At 40.3% G+C, this 13,362-nt stretch overlaps 2 protein-coding genes across 13 annotated transcripts in view; both read right to left on the reverse strand.

Moving 5' to 3' along the window:
* Positions 1–13,362, reverse strand: part of LOC126756665 (serine/threonine-protein kinase N) — a 69,308-nt gene that overhangs the window by 15,740 nt on the left and 40,206 nt on the right. For all 10 annotated transcript variants that reach the window (XM_050469893.1, XM_050469891.1, XM_050469897.1 and 7 more), the window contains one exon: positions 12,177–12,712. In XM_050469893.1, coding sequence (XP_050325850.1) covers positions 12,177–12,712 — 536 coding nt within the window. The remainder of the gene's footprint in view (positions 1–12,176; positions 12,713–13,362) is intronic.
* Positions 207–8,724, reverse strand: LOC126756667 (nuclear pore complex protein DDB_G0274915). Of its 3 annotated transcripts, none has more exons than XM_050469899.1 (5): positions 8,657–8,724; positions 4,309–4,977; positions 3,790–4,245; positions 2,668–2,985; positions 207–2,373 (listed from the first exon to the last, which is right to left on the reverse strand). In XM_050469899.1, exons 2-5 carry the CDS (start codon positions 4,726–4,728, stop codon positions 631–633), a joined length of 2,937 nt encoding a protein of 978 aa, XP_050325856.1. In that variant the 5' UTR covers positions 4,729–4,977; positions 8,657–8,724; the 3' UTR covers positions 207–630. The 3 variants fall into 3 exon arrangements, with proteins under 3 accessions (XP_050325856.1, XP_050325857.1, XP_050325855.1); XM_050469900.1 differs by having other exon boundaries at positions 4,309–4,897; positions 8,657–8,722; XM_050469898.1 differs by lacking the exon at positions 8,657–8,724 and having other exon boundaries at positions 4,309–7,105.

The raw sequence follows: 13,362 nt of genomic DNA on the forward strand, positions 1-13,362 counted from the left end.
TCAATGATGACAGCATCATCCCTGTGCAGTACTCATTGGATCGAAGATTGTCGTCCTCAAAATCTTGATGAAAACGGTCTTTCGGAAGGACCACAAAAGAGCCAATTCAGATAGTTATGTTTTAAATTTTTTGGAAATTTTACGCAGATTTTGGCTTATATCTGGATCTGCAAGCTACTGAGTAATTCCAAAAAAAAGTACAAGAGTTATTTTATATAAAGAATTTGGATTTTATTTGGTACTTTTACAATTCAGCTGGGAAATTGAGGAACATTTTGTTTAAACTTTAATAAGTCTCTCCATTTTATTCTTAACATTTAGACAAATATTAGTTATTCACTTAAATCTCTTTAAGTTAAAGGTACAAACAATCGGTACATAAATGAGTATTTAGTATTTCGGATTCAATGAAAGTTCATTTTGGTATGTATTGAGGTTGAAATGTGTTTGAAAGCTGCTTAACTAGTTTACGAGATAATCAGCATTACATCCAGACCTAATCGTTACGTTTTCTTTATTCATTTATGTCACATAAATGCAATTTAATATTGGGTTTGAAGTTCAGTTATGATTAAACCTTAATTTAATATATGGCAGTGAGGATTCATTCTTTTTATGACATCCAGTCCCTCAAGTGGGACGCCGTAGTATAGGGCGCTCTCCCAAAGAGAAAGCACGTCCGCGTACCTGAAAACGTTCGGCAAGCCAACGCTGGCAGCTCTCACAAGCACAACTCGGGTTTTTTGTTGGTCCCACATGATGACCCGGTTTACGCGCTGCACTTACTACAGTGCCAAATTTCTTCGCCTTTAACAAGTGCTCGGGTGTGTAGCCGGAGTGGGTTGTAGAAGCTTCGCTTATTGCAGAGCTTTCGTGTTTCATTTCGAAACGTCGCGCGGTTATTGGCGACTGATGGAATGTCGCCGCTGAAGATGTGGTTGGCGGCGCCTCACTGCCACTTCTTTGAAATGCTGGCGAAATTTGTCGTGAAGTTAGCGGCGGTGATCCAGCGCAGCTACTGTGATCTGCAGGCGACGAGGTGTCGTGTGTCGACAGATTATCACGCGTCTCGCTCTTCCAACGCTGTAAGTACGGTTGATAACCTGTGTACAGCAATTGAGCGTGCGATGGTGAAGTCACCTCGCGTGCAGTGTTTGGCAACTGGGACGAAACATGTGTTTGCTGTTGTTGATTCGGTGAGGTAGATGGGCCGAAAAACTGCAAAAACCCGGGACGATTGCGTGGAAAGTGTGATGTTTGCTGCAGGTATGCCGGCGAAGAATGCAGTGTAGTGGTTGTTGCAGTTGCACCAGGATATGTGTAGTAAGTGTCAGATGCTTCCGAAAAGATTTCAGGTTCGGAAGGCAAAGTGTCATAGCGTGTGAGGGGCGTCTTAAAAGGTGAGTTTCGTTGTGAGCTAACTTCCGAAATGGGTTGTAAGAAAGCTCCCTGCATATGACCACGTACTGGAGAGCCTGATAACATTTGACGTTGACCGGTTGGCTCGTCCATAGAGGATGTACGCGACCAAAACCGCTCCATCTGCTTTATGCGCAACCGATCGGTTGTATTTTCATATTCAAAACTGTCCGACTTTGCAAGTGAGTATATTTCTTCTGGATCCTCTGTCTCCTTCCATGGTGAGTCGGGATATTCAGCTTGGGATGAGGTGACTACGCTCGAGGCAATGCTACTGCACGTGGCGTCGCGCACCGTAGAACGCGATGAGTTGGGATAATTTGAGCTGATAGCATCATCACTTGATTGACGCATATACTTTTGACGTAGTACTGCCAATTTGGCGGCACGTTGATCGCCAATGTGTTTTCGAAATAGTAATTGCTTGGACTCAGATACCTCTTCAGCAGTGCTGGACTTGGTTATGGCATGTCCAATACTCAAGTCACCTGTGCCTTCCGTTTTCGGTGCTTTTGTAGTTTGGGTATCGGCGCGTGTTGATGGTTGTTGTAGACGCCGTGGAAGCATTTGACCCGTAATACGCTTGTGCTTCAGCAACAGCTGTTCGTTGTCAAAAACGGTTTGAGGTGTGGAATTTGATTCCAATTCATAACGTTTACTTGCATTCTCATCTTCGTCATTCGAACTAGCGGATGCTTCGGCATCGGCATGATCGCCCTCATCTTCTCCTTCAGCTCCCTCCTCTTCCTCATCTTCATCTTCAGAACCCGTGCAGTAGACGTCAATGTGTACCGTTCGCGGTTTCTTCAGTGGTTCACTTGAATTTGACTTTTGTTTAGAAGCAAGCGTTTGTTGTTGTTGCTCCTGTTGGGAACGTGTCTGTTCTGGCACTGTTGGTATACGCGGCATAGAGGCAGATTTGAACGTATGCGATGGGGAAGTTAAAAACGAAGGCTATATGAAAAGCATACCGTTAGAAATTGGTGTAACTATTTTTTTTAATATTTTTGAGGAGAAGTCTGTCGTACAGTCTTGTCTTCCTAAAAGTTATCTTTTTAGCCAAATGCTGTTAGAAAGAGATAAGTATTTGAATTTATATACATAAATGTATATATGTATATACATATTTCGAAAAGTGTCTGAAGTAAAAAAAATTTGAAGCTCATATTGTATGTATTTAACGGAAGGTCCAAGTCAAAAGGTCAATTAGCTCGCGCAAATTTCCAACCATCATCGAAGTGAACTTACCATAAATGAGTTTGCCTCGTCCACGTAGGAATCACCGCCACCAGAATGACCGCTAGGCGACAGGAGTAAACCTTCCGTGGTGGCACGACGACTTTCATATGACTTTTGTTCCTTCTGTTGATGCTGATGATGCTGCCTTATTCGACGATCAATCGGACTACGGCTATTAGCATACCGGCGTCGTTCGTATTCACGTTCACGCTCTTCAAAATATTTCGTCTCCGTATCACTTGTCTGTGAGAAAGCGTCACGAAGAGCCAGTACTTTTCCAATTGTGGTGAAACTTTTCGAGCCGGTGGATATGGTAGAATCGATGGACTAATGCAAACATAAAACAACAACATATACAATACATACAAGTATATCGTATGGTACAAGCACACGTGTGGCATCACGCAGAGTCGGCGGAGAATAAAAGAATTAATCAATGCTTACAGAAAATCAATGAGACACTTTCAATGTGCTATTGAAACAGATTGTTAACTGCATGGACAGAATCAAATCGATCCATAAAAATCTATTGGATACATTTTAGTTTTTAGTTTGGCTTTTGTGCCAAATGCGAATGAACTCCCAACGTGAGTACAAAGTCATCATCGAATCAACGAGCCATTTCTGTTTTGTTTGGCACTTTTTGCCGATGAGGCGAAGAGTAAAAATAGCACTGCGAAAATTATAAGAGGAAAAATACCGAAAAAGAGCCACAAAAACAAAGTCCAATAAACATTCATTGCCTTCAAGTGGTTGCTTGCGCGCAATAAGCGCGTAATTAATTAGACGAGGAGCGGGGTGGTAAGTGTCGATCAGCGGGACTGTGGGATTCGCTTAGACAGCGTGGAGATTAAAACGGATTACACGCAAAATATGCACATACGGACGCGTGTTGGCGTTGAAGCACAACAATGGATGGATGTAGAAAAAGGCCCGTTTGCCGCCCGCCCACTGATTTGTTGAACCACTGAAATCTTCCGCAGCTCAAATATTTGGAAATCACAGAATACGTCGAATGTGTTTATGATTTCACAAGTTTACATATACATACATACATACATCCGCCCCGACTCTTTGGATGCCTTTGCTTGTATTCTCATTTATTTAATTTCGTTCCTAATTGACTATTACCGCTTGAGGTAAAACAGTGTACGACGCCGTTGTATTGAATACAAACGGATCAGCCTCCTCTTCCGGAATGAAGTCCGTCGCTGATGCTTTGACATGTGTCGTCGCGCCTCCTAATCCGGACCCACTGCTCATCATGAAGTCTTCATTTGTCGTTGTTTGTGTGGACGTCGCGCCTTCGCTAGCTGCATGATTTGTGGGCAGAAAGTCCGCAACGGCCGAGACGACAATGTTGCACGTACTGCGGCAGCGCGTACCGTAAATAGCGCCCATTTCGGTATTCGGACCACTGGCGCCTGCGGTTGGAGTTTGCCGTTGGTAGGGTCGTTGGCGTTGTTTAGAAGTATTGGAGCCGCTGAATGCCGAATCGCCTCCACCTAGGTCGGCATTGGTTGATGAAGTGGTCGACCGGAAGCTTTCGTGCGGCTGCTGCTGCCAACGACGGGTGTGTTGTACGGTCTATGAGTACAAAAGTTTTTATGTATTTGTGTTTGTATGCGTGGATGTGCGTGTGTGGCTCACCTTTAGCGGTGTAGATTGGCGTGATCCACGACTGGCGAATGAGTTTCGCTTGTGCAAAGTTGAAGACGAAGAATCGTCTAACAGGTCAGCGTCGGCATCATCGTCCGGCGGCAGTGGCGAATCAAATGCAGACCATTTGTACACCACACGGACAGGATTCACTGGATCGTTTGAGCTGAATTCGCGCTGCACTTTTTCGCCGGCTCGAGCGAATGTTAGCTGCGCACGAACCGTCCACTCGGCGGTCAGCTCGTGCGGTTGCGGTGGCAATACAGTCGCAGCAGGAGGATTAACTGCGGCTTGCGGCCGCCGTTGATATTGTCGAGACGAGTCTTGCGTTTCACCACTTTGTGGTTTACCGTTGCTAGCTGTTTCGGGTGGTGTTTTACCCGGCGGATCACGATCACCGGTATCACTCATAATTGCGGGAGGAAAATCACAAGTGATCCACGGCTATCACACATTTGTATATTGAACTTTGTCCGTTATTTCAGTCAGCATTTGACTTCTACTTTCACTATTTTCAAATTTCGTTTGAATAACATTGATTCACGTTCACTCACGAATTTTGTCGTTGTTTCAAAGGTTTCTTAAAGCCGTTTCGGAAACACATTTATTCACATTCATAAAAGGATATATGGTTATATTACAGATTTTTGATTTGAGATCCTAAAAATTTACTATACAAATTTTCATGTATTTTTACTGGTAAAATACCAACAAAACAATTAATTTTTTAACAGTTCCTCATTTTTCGTAATAAACTCCGTTTGCTTTAAAGAGGTAATTTACCGCTGTTATGATAGTGACTAAAAAGTAATTTTTCAAAGATTCATTATGGATCAACTAGGTATCAACTTTGTATTTATCGGTTGGTACTTTTTGAAGCAAAAAAAAATATTCCAAAATTCCAAAAATTAAATAACGGATTATCCAATAGTGACGCTACAAAAGGAGACCGATAGGGACAGCAAGCCATATTTTTTCCCGCTCTTTTGACATTTCTCTTCAATACGGTTTTGTCATTTCATCTTGGAAAGATATACGATCCAACAACGAGTCGAAATTATTAAAATTTTCTACCGAATTTCGAGAGTCCGTGGCCTCAACTTTAAGAGCGCTACGATCAATTTATGGTCGTCATAATCATCCTGTCAAATCAAACTTGCTCAAATCAATTGAGCGTCTAGTGAAAAAATTTCAATTCACAGGCATAGTACAAAATGCTCCCGTGCCAGTGAGACAAAGAAGTGCCCGTAGTGTCGAGAATATTGCTGCCGCAAGCGCATCAATTGAGGAGGACCCAACTCAGTCTCTCATACGTCGTTCTCAAGCGTTGGAAAGTTCTTGGCCTACATCTTTACAAGATCAAATTGACGCAAAAACTGAAGCCGCTTGACCACCTGAATTGTCGTATGTTCGGGAATTGGGCTAAGCAAAAACTTGGAAATGATCCAGATTTTCATCGAAAAATCATCGTCAGGGATGAGACTCATTTCTGGATGAATGGCTTCGTCATGAGCAAAATATATGTTTTTGGTCAGGCAGCAATCCACATGTACTTCATGAGTCACCATTGCATCCCGAAAAAATTACGGACGGCACGACAAGCCAAACAGTGAAAGTCACAATCGATTTATTGAAAACTCAGTTCGGTGAACGTGTTATCTCACGCAATGGCTCGCTTAATTGACCGCCATAGATCTATGATCCATGCCAACAAGCCAGCGACGATTCATGAACTTCGTACGAATATCGAACCGTCGAAAATTGGGTTCAGCGTCTGAACTTCCGTGTCCGTGGGGGCCAATCAAAAAAATCGAGTTCCATACATAATGACATCGAATGTACTTTCACAAGAATAAAACATTTCATTGACATTCCAAACCGTTTTTTGTTTTATTAAAAAAAAAAAATCTGTAGCGCTTTTATTGAAAACCCCGTTATGATTATGAAAAAGACAATTAAAATGTGTCCTTAAGTTAAGTTTCCAATACGGTGAACTAGAAGAGGCTCCAAATTTTAATGCAGAAACTACACGCATTAAAGATGGCAGCGCATTGAGACGATCACTGGATTTTAAAAGAGTGAATTGGATTTAAACGCAAGGAAAAATTGTTCAGTTCAGTCGTTAGACACATTTCTATGTATGTAATGTAGTACAAAACTATTGCAAATCAAGTTCCTTTGAATTTGTGGAGCAAAACATTTATTATCATAAAAAAAAGTCATGATAAGCGCCTCTCGTCATCCACATAACAGATTTATTGAGATGAGACTGGTGTATTTTTACACGCAACTTATGAGTAACTAGAAGCAGCACGCATCCTAAATTACACGGAATATGTGCGTCAAATATTTGCCAACTACTCTTGTTTGTGCATCTATAATAATGCGTTTAAAAATACGCATTTATTTATTCTTTACACATTTTACAACGTCCGACAGCTGCCACAGACGCACACACGGCGTTCGCCGATGTCTTCTTGGTGCAAAAAACACTCTCGTTTTTAAATACTTTTCTTTTATAAATTTATTACAATTTAAGATTTTTATTTTTAAGTTTTCGACCGACACATTGTGACGCTGGCAAGCAAAATGGGCACACACATACGCTACACCTACATACATACATACATATGTATCGGGTGATTTTTTAAGAGCTTGATAACTTTTTTTTAAAAAAAAACGCATAAAATTTGCAAAATCTCATCGGTTCTTTATTTGAAACGTTAGATTGGTTCATGACATTTACTTTTTGAAGATAATTTCATTTAAATGTTGACCGCGGCTGCGTCTTAGGAAAGTCCAATTTTGGGCAACTTTTTCGAGCATTTCGGCCGGAATAGCCCGAATTTCTTCGGAAATGTTGTCTTCCAAAGCTGGAATAGTTGCTGGCTTATTTCTGTAGACTTTAGACTTGACGTAGCCCCACAAAAAATAGTCTAAAGGCGTTAAATCGCATGATCTTGGTGGCCAACTTACGGGTCCATTTCTTGAGATGAATTGTTCTCCGAAGTTTTCCCTCAAAATGGCCATAGAATCGCGAGCTGTGTGGCATGTAGCGCCATTTTGTTGAAACCACATGTCAACCAAGTTCAGTTCTTCCATTTTTGGCAACAAAAAGTTTGTTAGCATCGAACGATAGCGATCGCCATTCACCGTAACGTTGCGTCCAACAGCATCTTTGAAAAAATACGGTCCAATGATTCCACCAGCGTACAAACCACACCAAACAGTGCATTTTTCGGGATGCATGGGCAGTTGGCCACCAAGATCATGCGATTTAACGCCTTTAGACTATTTTTTGTGGGGCTACGTCAAGTCTAAAGTCTACAGAAATAAGCCAGCAACTATTCCAGCTTTGGAAGACAACATTTCCGAAGAAATTCGGGCTATTCCGGCCGAAATGCTCGAAAAAGTTGCCCAAAATTGGACTTTCCGAATGGACCACCTAAGACGCAGCCGCGGTCAACATTTAAATGAAATTATCTTCAAAAAGTAAATGTCATGAACCAATCTAACGTTTCAAATAAAGACCCGATGAGATTTTGCAAATTTTATGCGTTTTTTTTTTAAAAAAAGTTATCAAGCTCTTAAAAAATCACCCGATATAAATAAAAAGGCGAAGAAACATTTTTATTAGCCAGTATAGTCGAGGAAAAATATCTTTTATGCGCAGTCAAGTCAACGGCATTGCATTTATGCCGCGCACATTTACATATTTACATTACAGGTGCAAATGTTTCGAATTCGCGGCACAGTGGATGGGCGGTAAGAAGACTTTTGAGGTCGCAACCGAAAATAAATCGCCAACAACGCATGTAAATTCATAAAAGCTGGCATCTTTGCAAGCGATCGACCGAGAGCTTGAGCGTGTTGTAGGAAATGACGGTGCCACATCCTGTACAGACTTGTATTAATGCATTATATAAGAACGAAAGAACCCTTCCACACCTTGGAGATCACTTCAACGATACGTTCATATCGCCTATATAATGCGCACACCACAGCTGATTGCGCAACTTTGAATCAACTTTTTAGCAAAATAATTAAGAGCAGATATTAATGTTAAATAAACGCCTTCAGCGTGAGAATTGATCACTTTTCTTATACACACAGTAAAAAATATATAATAAAAGCTTTAATAAACACTCGATTATTCGCATTTCTCTTTGAAGTATCTGCCGGTAACGGTTACTAAGGCGTTTCAGCATTAGTTTTACGTTGGCATGTGATGCTTGGTGCTCCTTTTTTCCCCAAAGCTATGTATTATTGTGTTGAGAATTTTTATTTAAATTTTTTTTATATATGTATATGGTAGATGTTAAACAACAACATTACGCACAAAACGCATAAACACGCAAGACGGCGCACAGCACGGACATGAAAACGTTCTCAACAACACCACGGCACGAACACAACTAACCAGCCAACTGTCCGCTCGATCGGCTTCACAAGCGAAAAAAAGTCAAACAGGCGGCTGGTTAGCGAAAAGCGCCGTGAAAATCTGTGTTTGTTAGGAATTTTCTTCTCATTTTCGTGAGATGTGAATAGGAAAATCGTATATGAGCGACCATAAGTATAGAAAAAAAGGAAATAGAGAGTTTAGCTTGTAGATCGTTAGTGAGAGATGTTCTTCTACGCGAACAATAAGAGATAATACAAATTAAGGTAATTAAAGTATCTCAATGTTAATAAATATACACATTTTTATAATTATTAGATATATTTAGAAGCGGTTCCTTTATCCGGAAAATGCTTTATTTTGACTTCTCCTATAAGATTGAATGCCTATTGGAGAATCTTAACCTGGTCTTTCCAACGCGGTGGAGATCTTTCTCTTCCTCTGCTTCCCTGCGTCGAAAACTTTCAGAGCTGAAGTGTTTTCGTCCATTCGGACGACATGATCTAGACAGCGTAGCCACTGTCTTTTAATTCGTTGAACGTCAATCGTTCCATCGGATGGATACAGCTCATCGTTCCATCGGATGCAATATTCGCCGTGGCCAATGCGCAAAGGACCATAAATCTTCCGCAGAACCTTTCTCTAGAAAACCCGTAACGTCGACCCTTCAAGTGTTGTCATCGTCCATGCTATGGTTTTTGTTCGTCGAGAGAGGACTTTACTTCTCAATTGCCTACTCAGTCCGAAGTAGCACCTGTTGACAAGAGCTATTCTGCGTTGGATTTCGAGGCTAACGTTATTGTTGTTGTTGATACTGGTTCTTGAATGAATCTTGTTCAACGTGGCTAGCGATTGCGTTATGCCAAAAAGCTCCAAGACGAAAAAGCATCTAATTAGCTCTTATTATAAGTCAAAGAATGCTACTAAACAAGGTTTGGTAATCAAAACGTTTGGGTTTTCAGCAAGCACATACCATACAGTGTTTGAAAAAGCTTTTCAGAAAATCTGACGAATCTGTCAGTAAATGATTTTTCTGTTTACTATTAACTTAGCATTAAAAGTATTGACAATAATCCGAAAACGACGGCACTTCTATCAGCTGGAAAACTACTTATGTGCAGCTACTCTTTTCTTAGATCTTATTGATTACACTACTTTTATATGGAGCTTTCTATGATTGCCTTCTCTAATATATTTACACAAAGTGAATTTAAGTTGTTGTTCTAAGTTCACAAGTGCCTGCTTTATTACAATGCGAAGGTAATAAAACAAAGAAGCATGGAGTCTCGGCATCAAAGTGCATCTTTCAGAGCCACTAACAGCCGGACTGCTGTGATTGGCACGGCAAACTCAATGAGGCTATGAAAACTGCACAAAGCAGTACATCTTGCGAAGAGCTAGTAAATAGCTCTAGAGAACTTTTACTTAAGTTTTATGAGCAAAATAAAATGCTTGCCTCATTATTCACACAAACAACAAATTGCTTGAAACATAAACTCATAAGTGCACTCACTTAATTATATATATGTATGTATGTAGGTCACTTGGTGCAGGCAAATGGTTGTAGAGGGCGTGTAACCGCCACCGCAATGTGGTCGATAGAACGGAGTTAAAAGAAAGCCTACAACAAATAACAAGCTAAACACAGTGGGTCATAACAATAAACACGACACGTAAAGTGCACGAACACACCTTCTTATATACAATTACGGGCAACTGTGCCACAACTGTTCTAGGTGTTACAAAACCCACACTGCCAATGTGAACGTGTAACGAAAGGTGAATACCTCACATCTAGCGGAATAGAAATCAATGAACGATTCGCCAGATGCCATAAACAGAAGCATATTTATGCGTCTACATTTAATAAATAGATTAGTCGAGCTCTTGCAATTGATACTGCAACCGAGAGAGGACAAATCAAATGCGCCACACAAGGCAGCGTTTAGTTGGCATAGAGCTATATGTGTGCTCTCAGCCACCTATCGAAGTGAGAACCATCATACCTCACAAAAAAATTGATCATTAGCATTCGTTCCGATCTTTGTCGAGGCTTGCTACTTCCAATCAATTCTAAAACTATATCAGGGGTCTGGTTTTTAACAGCTAAGAGAGATAGTAAGTAATGAATGATCTGTGCTTTATATAATTATACAGAATATCTATCGGCTTTTGATCTTATGAAAAATCTGATTTTGGCAGGTCCCAAATTATGAACATTTGGTAAAATTTAATTATTTTTAATACGCCGCCATTTTGATTTTTTTTTGGTTTACCGAGAATTGTTTATTTTTAGATTTGATCCACGGAGAAGGTAGAGGTCTTTTTTAACGTAGTCGGAGATCTCGCATTATTCCGAAAATATTTATTTTTTTTTTTTTTCAAAATTTTCTTTGTGCATAACTACACCCTGAAAATTTCAAAAAGGTCGTTTTTTTTTAATCCGCAAAATTTTAAATTTTTTAGGCCCCTTAATATCCTAAAAAGATCTACTGATCCATCTAATACATACAAAAACTACCCGATATTCTGCGCGATTATCTGTTGTACCGCAAGCATAGCCAATTTGTCGTCATCTAATTAGTGTGGCAGAGTCGAATTCAAGTGCCAAATATTTGATACGTATGTATACCTCTGCACATATTAAGTATATAATTATATATACAAAAAATACATATAATCATTTTGAAGCTCAATATTTGTATTTAAAATGTTTTTCTTCCATTGCTCTACTAGTTTTTCTCTCTTTTTGAAAGAAATCGTCAATTGGCCGAAATATATAAATAGTAGTGAGGAAAATAAAGCCAAGCGATGCGAATATGTTGGAACACACACAAAGGCGTGTGCATAATTTATGCGTCTTCCCCAACGTAGCAAATCCACGAGATAAATAGCCAAGGTTCGTGTGCTGCGGCGGACGACATGATCTACTCTCGAGTGACGTGCAATCTTTGGCGATCGCACGAAAATGTGCGCGATTAAAATGGAGCAGAGCAATTAGCCCAATTCTTGCTCGGTGCCAACTACGGAGAGCAGAGTGAAATATAGATTCGGGGTTTATTTTCTTTTATGTTTTTTGCAAATGGAATTACTTTTACAAAATACTATGATTATGAATCACACTCTCATTAGAATCATCTCATTGCAATGAGGAAAATAAGGCGAAAATTTATTCTCTTATTTTCTGCGAAAACATTCCACCAACAGAGACTTTAATTATAAACAATACCCGGAATGAATTTTCGTCCATATTTTAAGTTATAATTTAAAAAAATGCAAAATTCCAAAGTTTTTGTACTTTGTAATGAAAGCACCTGCAATAAATCGGATTACTGCAGCACATGATAAAATTTACCACCGATTATAAACAATATTAAAATGTTAGGGTATAACCAATCCAAAAACGTCTCACATCAATAAAGTATTTAAAAGAATACTAAGAAATATAAGGCCCACTCACCTCTTGCAACGCCTTCTTATCGGGCACTTTGTTATTCTGTAGGGTACGTATCACATTCTTTGCTCCATCCACGACGGCCGCCTCGATGCGTAAGCGATGCCGCAACTCCTCGATGCGCTCCTCGAGCGTTGTCTCCAGCCGTTGCGGCTGCCCACCATTCTCGCCGTCGCCGCTGGCCGCTATGGCTGCCTGCGCGGACAATTTGTGAGCGTGTTCCTTGTTCTGCTTTACTTTGAGGATGCGTAACCGCAAGAACTCAATTTTCGCCTTCGAATCGGCCAACATTTGTTGCGCTTCAGCCAAGAGTTTTTTGTCACGCCCATGATGGCCACTCGCCAATGACTGTATCATATTCTCAGCGCCATTCTTCACTTTCATTTCGATATTCAGTTGCTTCTCCAGTGAGATGAGCATTTTGTCGTTCGTCGAAAGCTGTTCGTGTCCGCCACCAATAAGACCGCCATTGCCACCGCCCAAGCTGCTGACGCTACCGCCCAACGTAGACGTTGGCGTGGATAAATTCGAGGAGTAGCCATCTGAAAGAAATGCAAAAAGGATTGTAGTTTAAAATAACTCCAGCAAATTTTATTTAAGTAACAAACTCTTAGAGTAGCGTAAGTGCAACCTTACTTTCTGCAAGACCCCAGTAAAAACTTGATATTGTATATTGTTTTTAGAAACAAATTCAATTCATTTCCATTTTGGCTTAAATATGTCTGAGTACTAAACATCATAATTTAGTTAAAGTATCGATTTCGTGTCGATCTTCCAATTCCAGTACAAATACTTATTTTAAGGCATTATGTCAATTAGACGCCATGTTTCAGCGAGAAATATTGTGGATGACTGAAATTTTTTTGAACGTTTCAATCTGCAACCAATTTTTTTACTTCTGATCAGATTTTAGTCGAAATAGTTCACAGACCGAGTGTTTTAAGAGTAAATACATATGTTATGTTGCGCAAAGTCATTTTCGTGTTTACCGCTTGAAAGTTTCGTGTCTCAAAAGAATGACAATACCTCGGCATTTGTGTGCGAGTATGTAAAAGCCATTACAATTACCAGTGCGCACATGTCGAGAATAGCAGCAGCGATGACGAAATATGAATTACATAATACCCGCATGCAAATACAACACTGCGCCGTGTTATGCAGTTTTTCAGGCAGCCATACGTCCAGTCTTCCA

This window comes from Bactrocera neohumeralis, chromosome 4 (genome assembly GCF_024586455.1).
Source record: "Bactrocera neohumeralis isolate Rockhampton chromosome 4, APGP_CSIRO_Bneo_wtdbg2-racon-allhic-juicebox.fasta_v2, whole genome shotgun sequence".
Lineage (NCBI taxonomy): Eukaryota > Metazoa > Arthropoda > Insecta > Diptera > Tephritidae > Bactrocera > Bactrocera neohumeralis.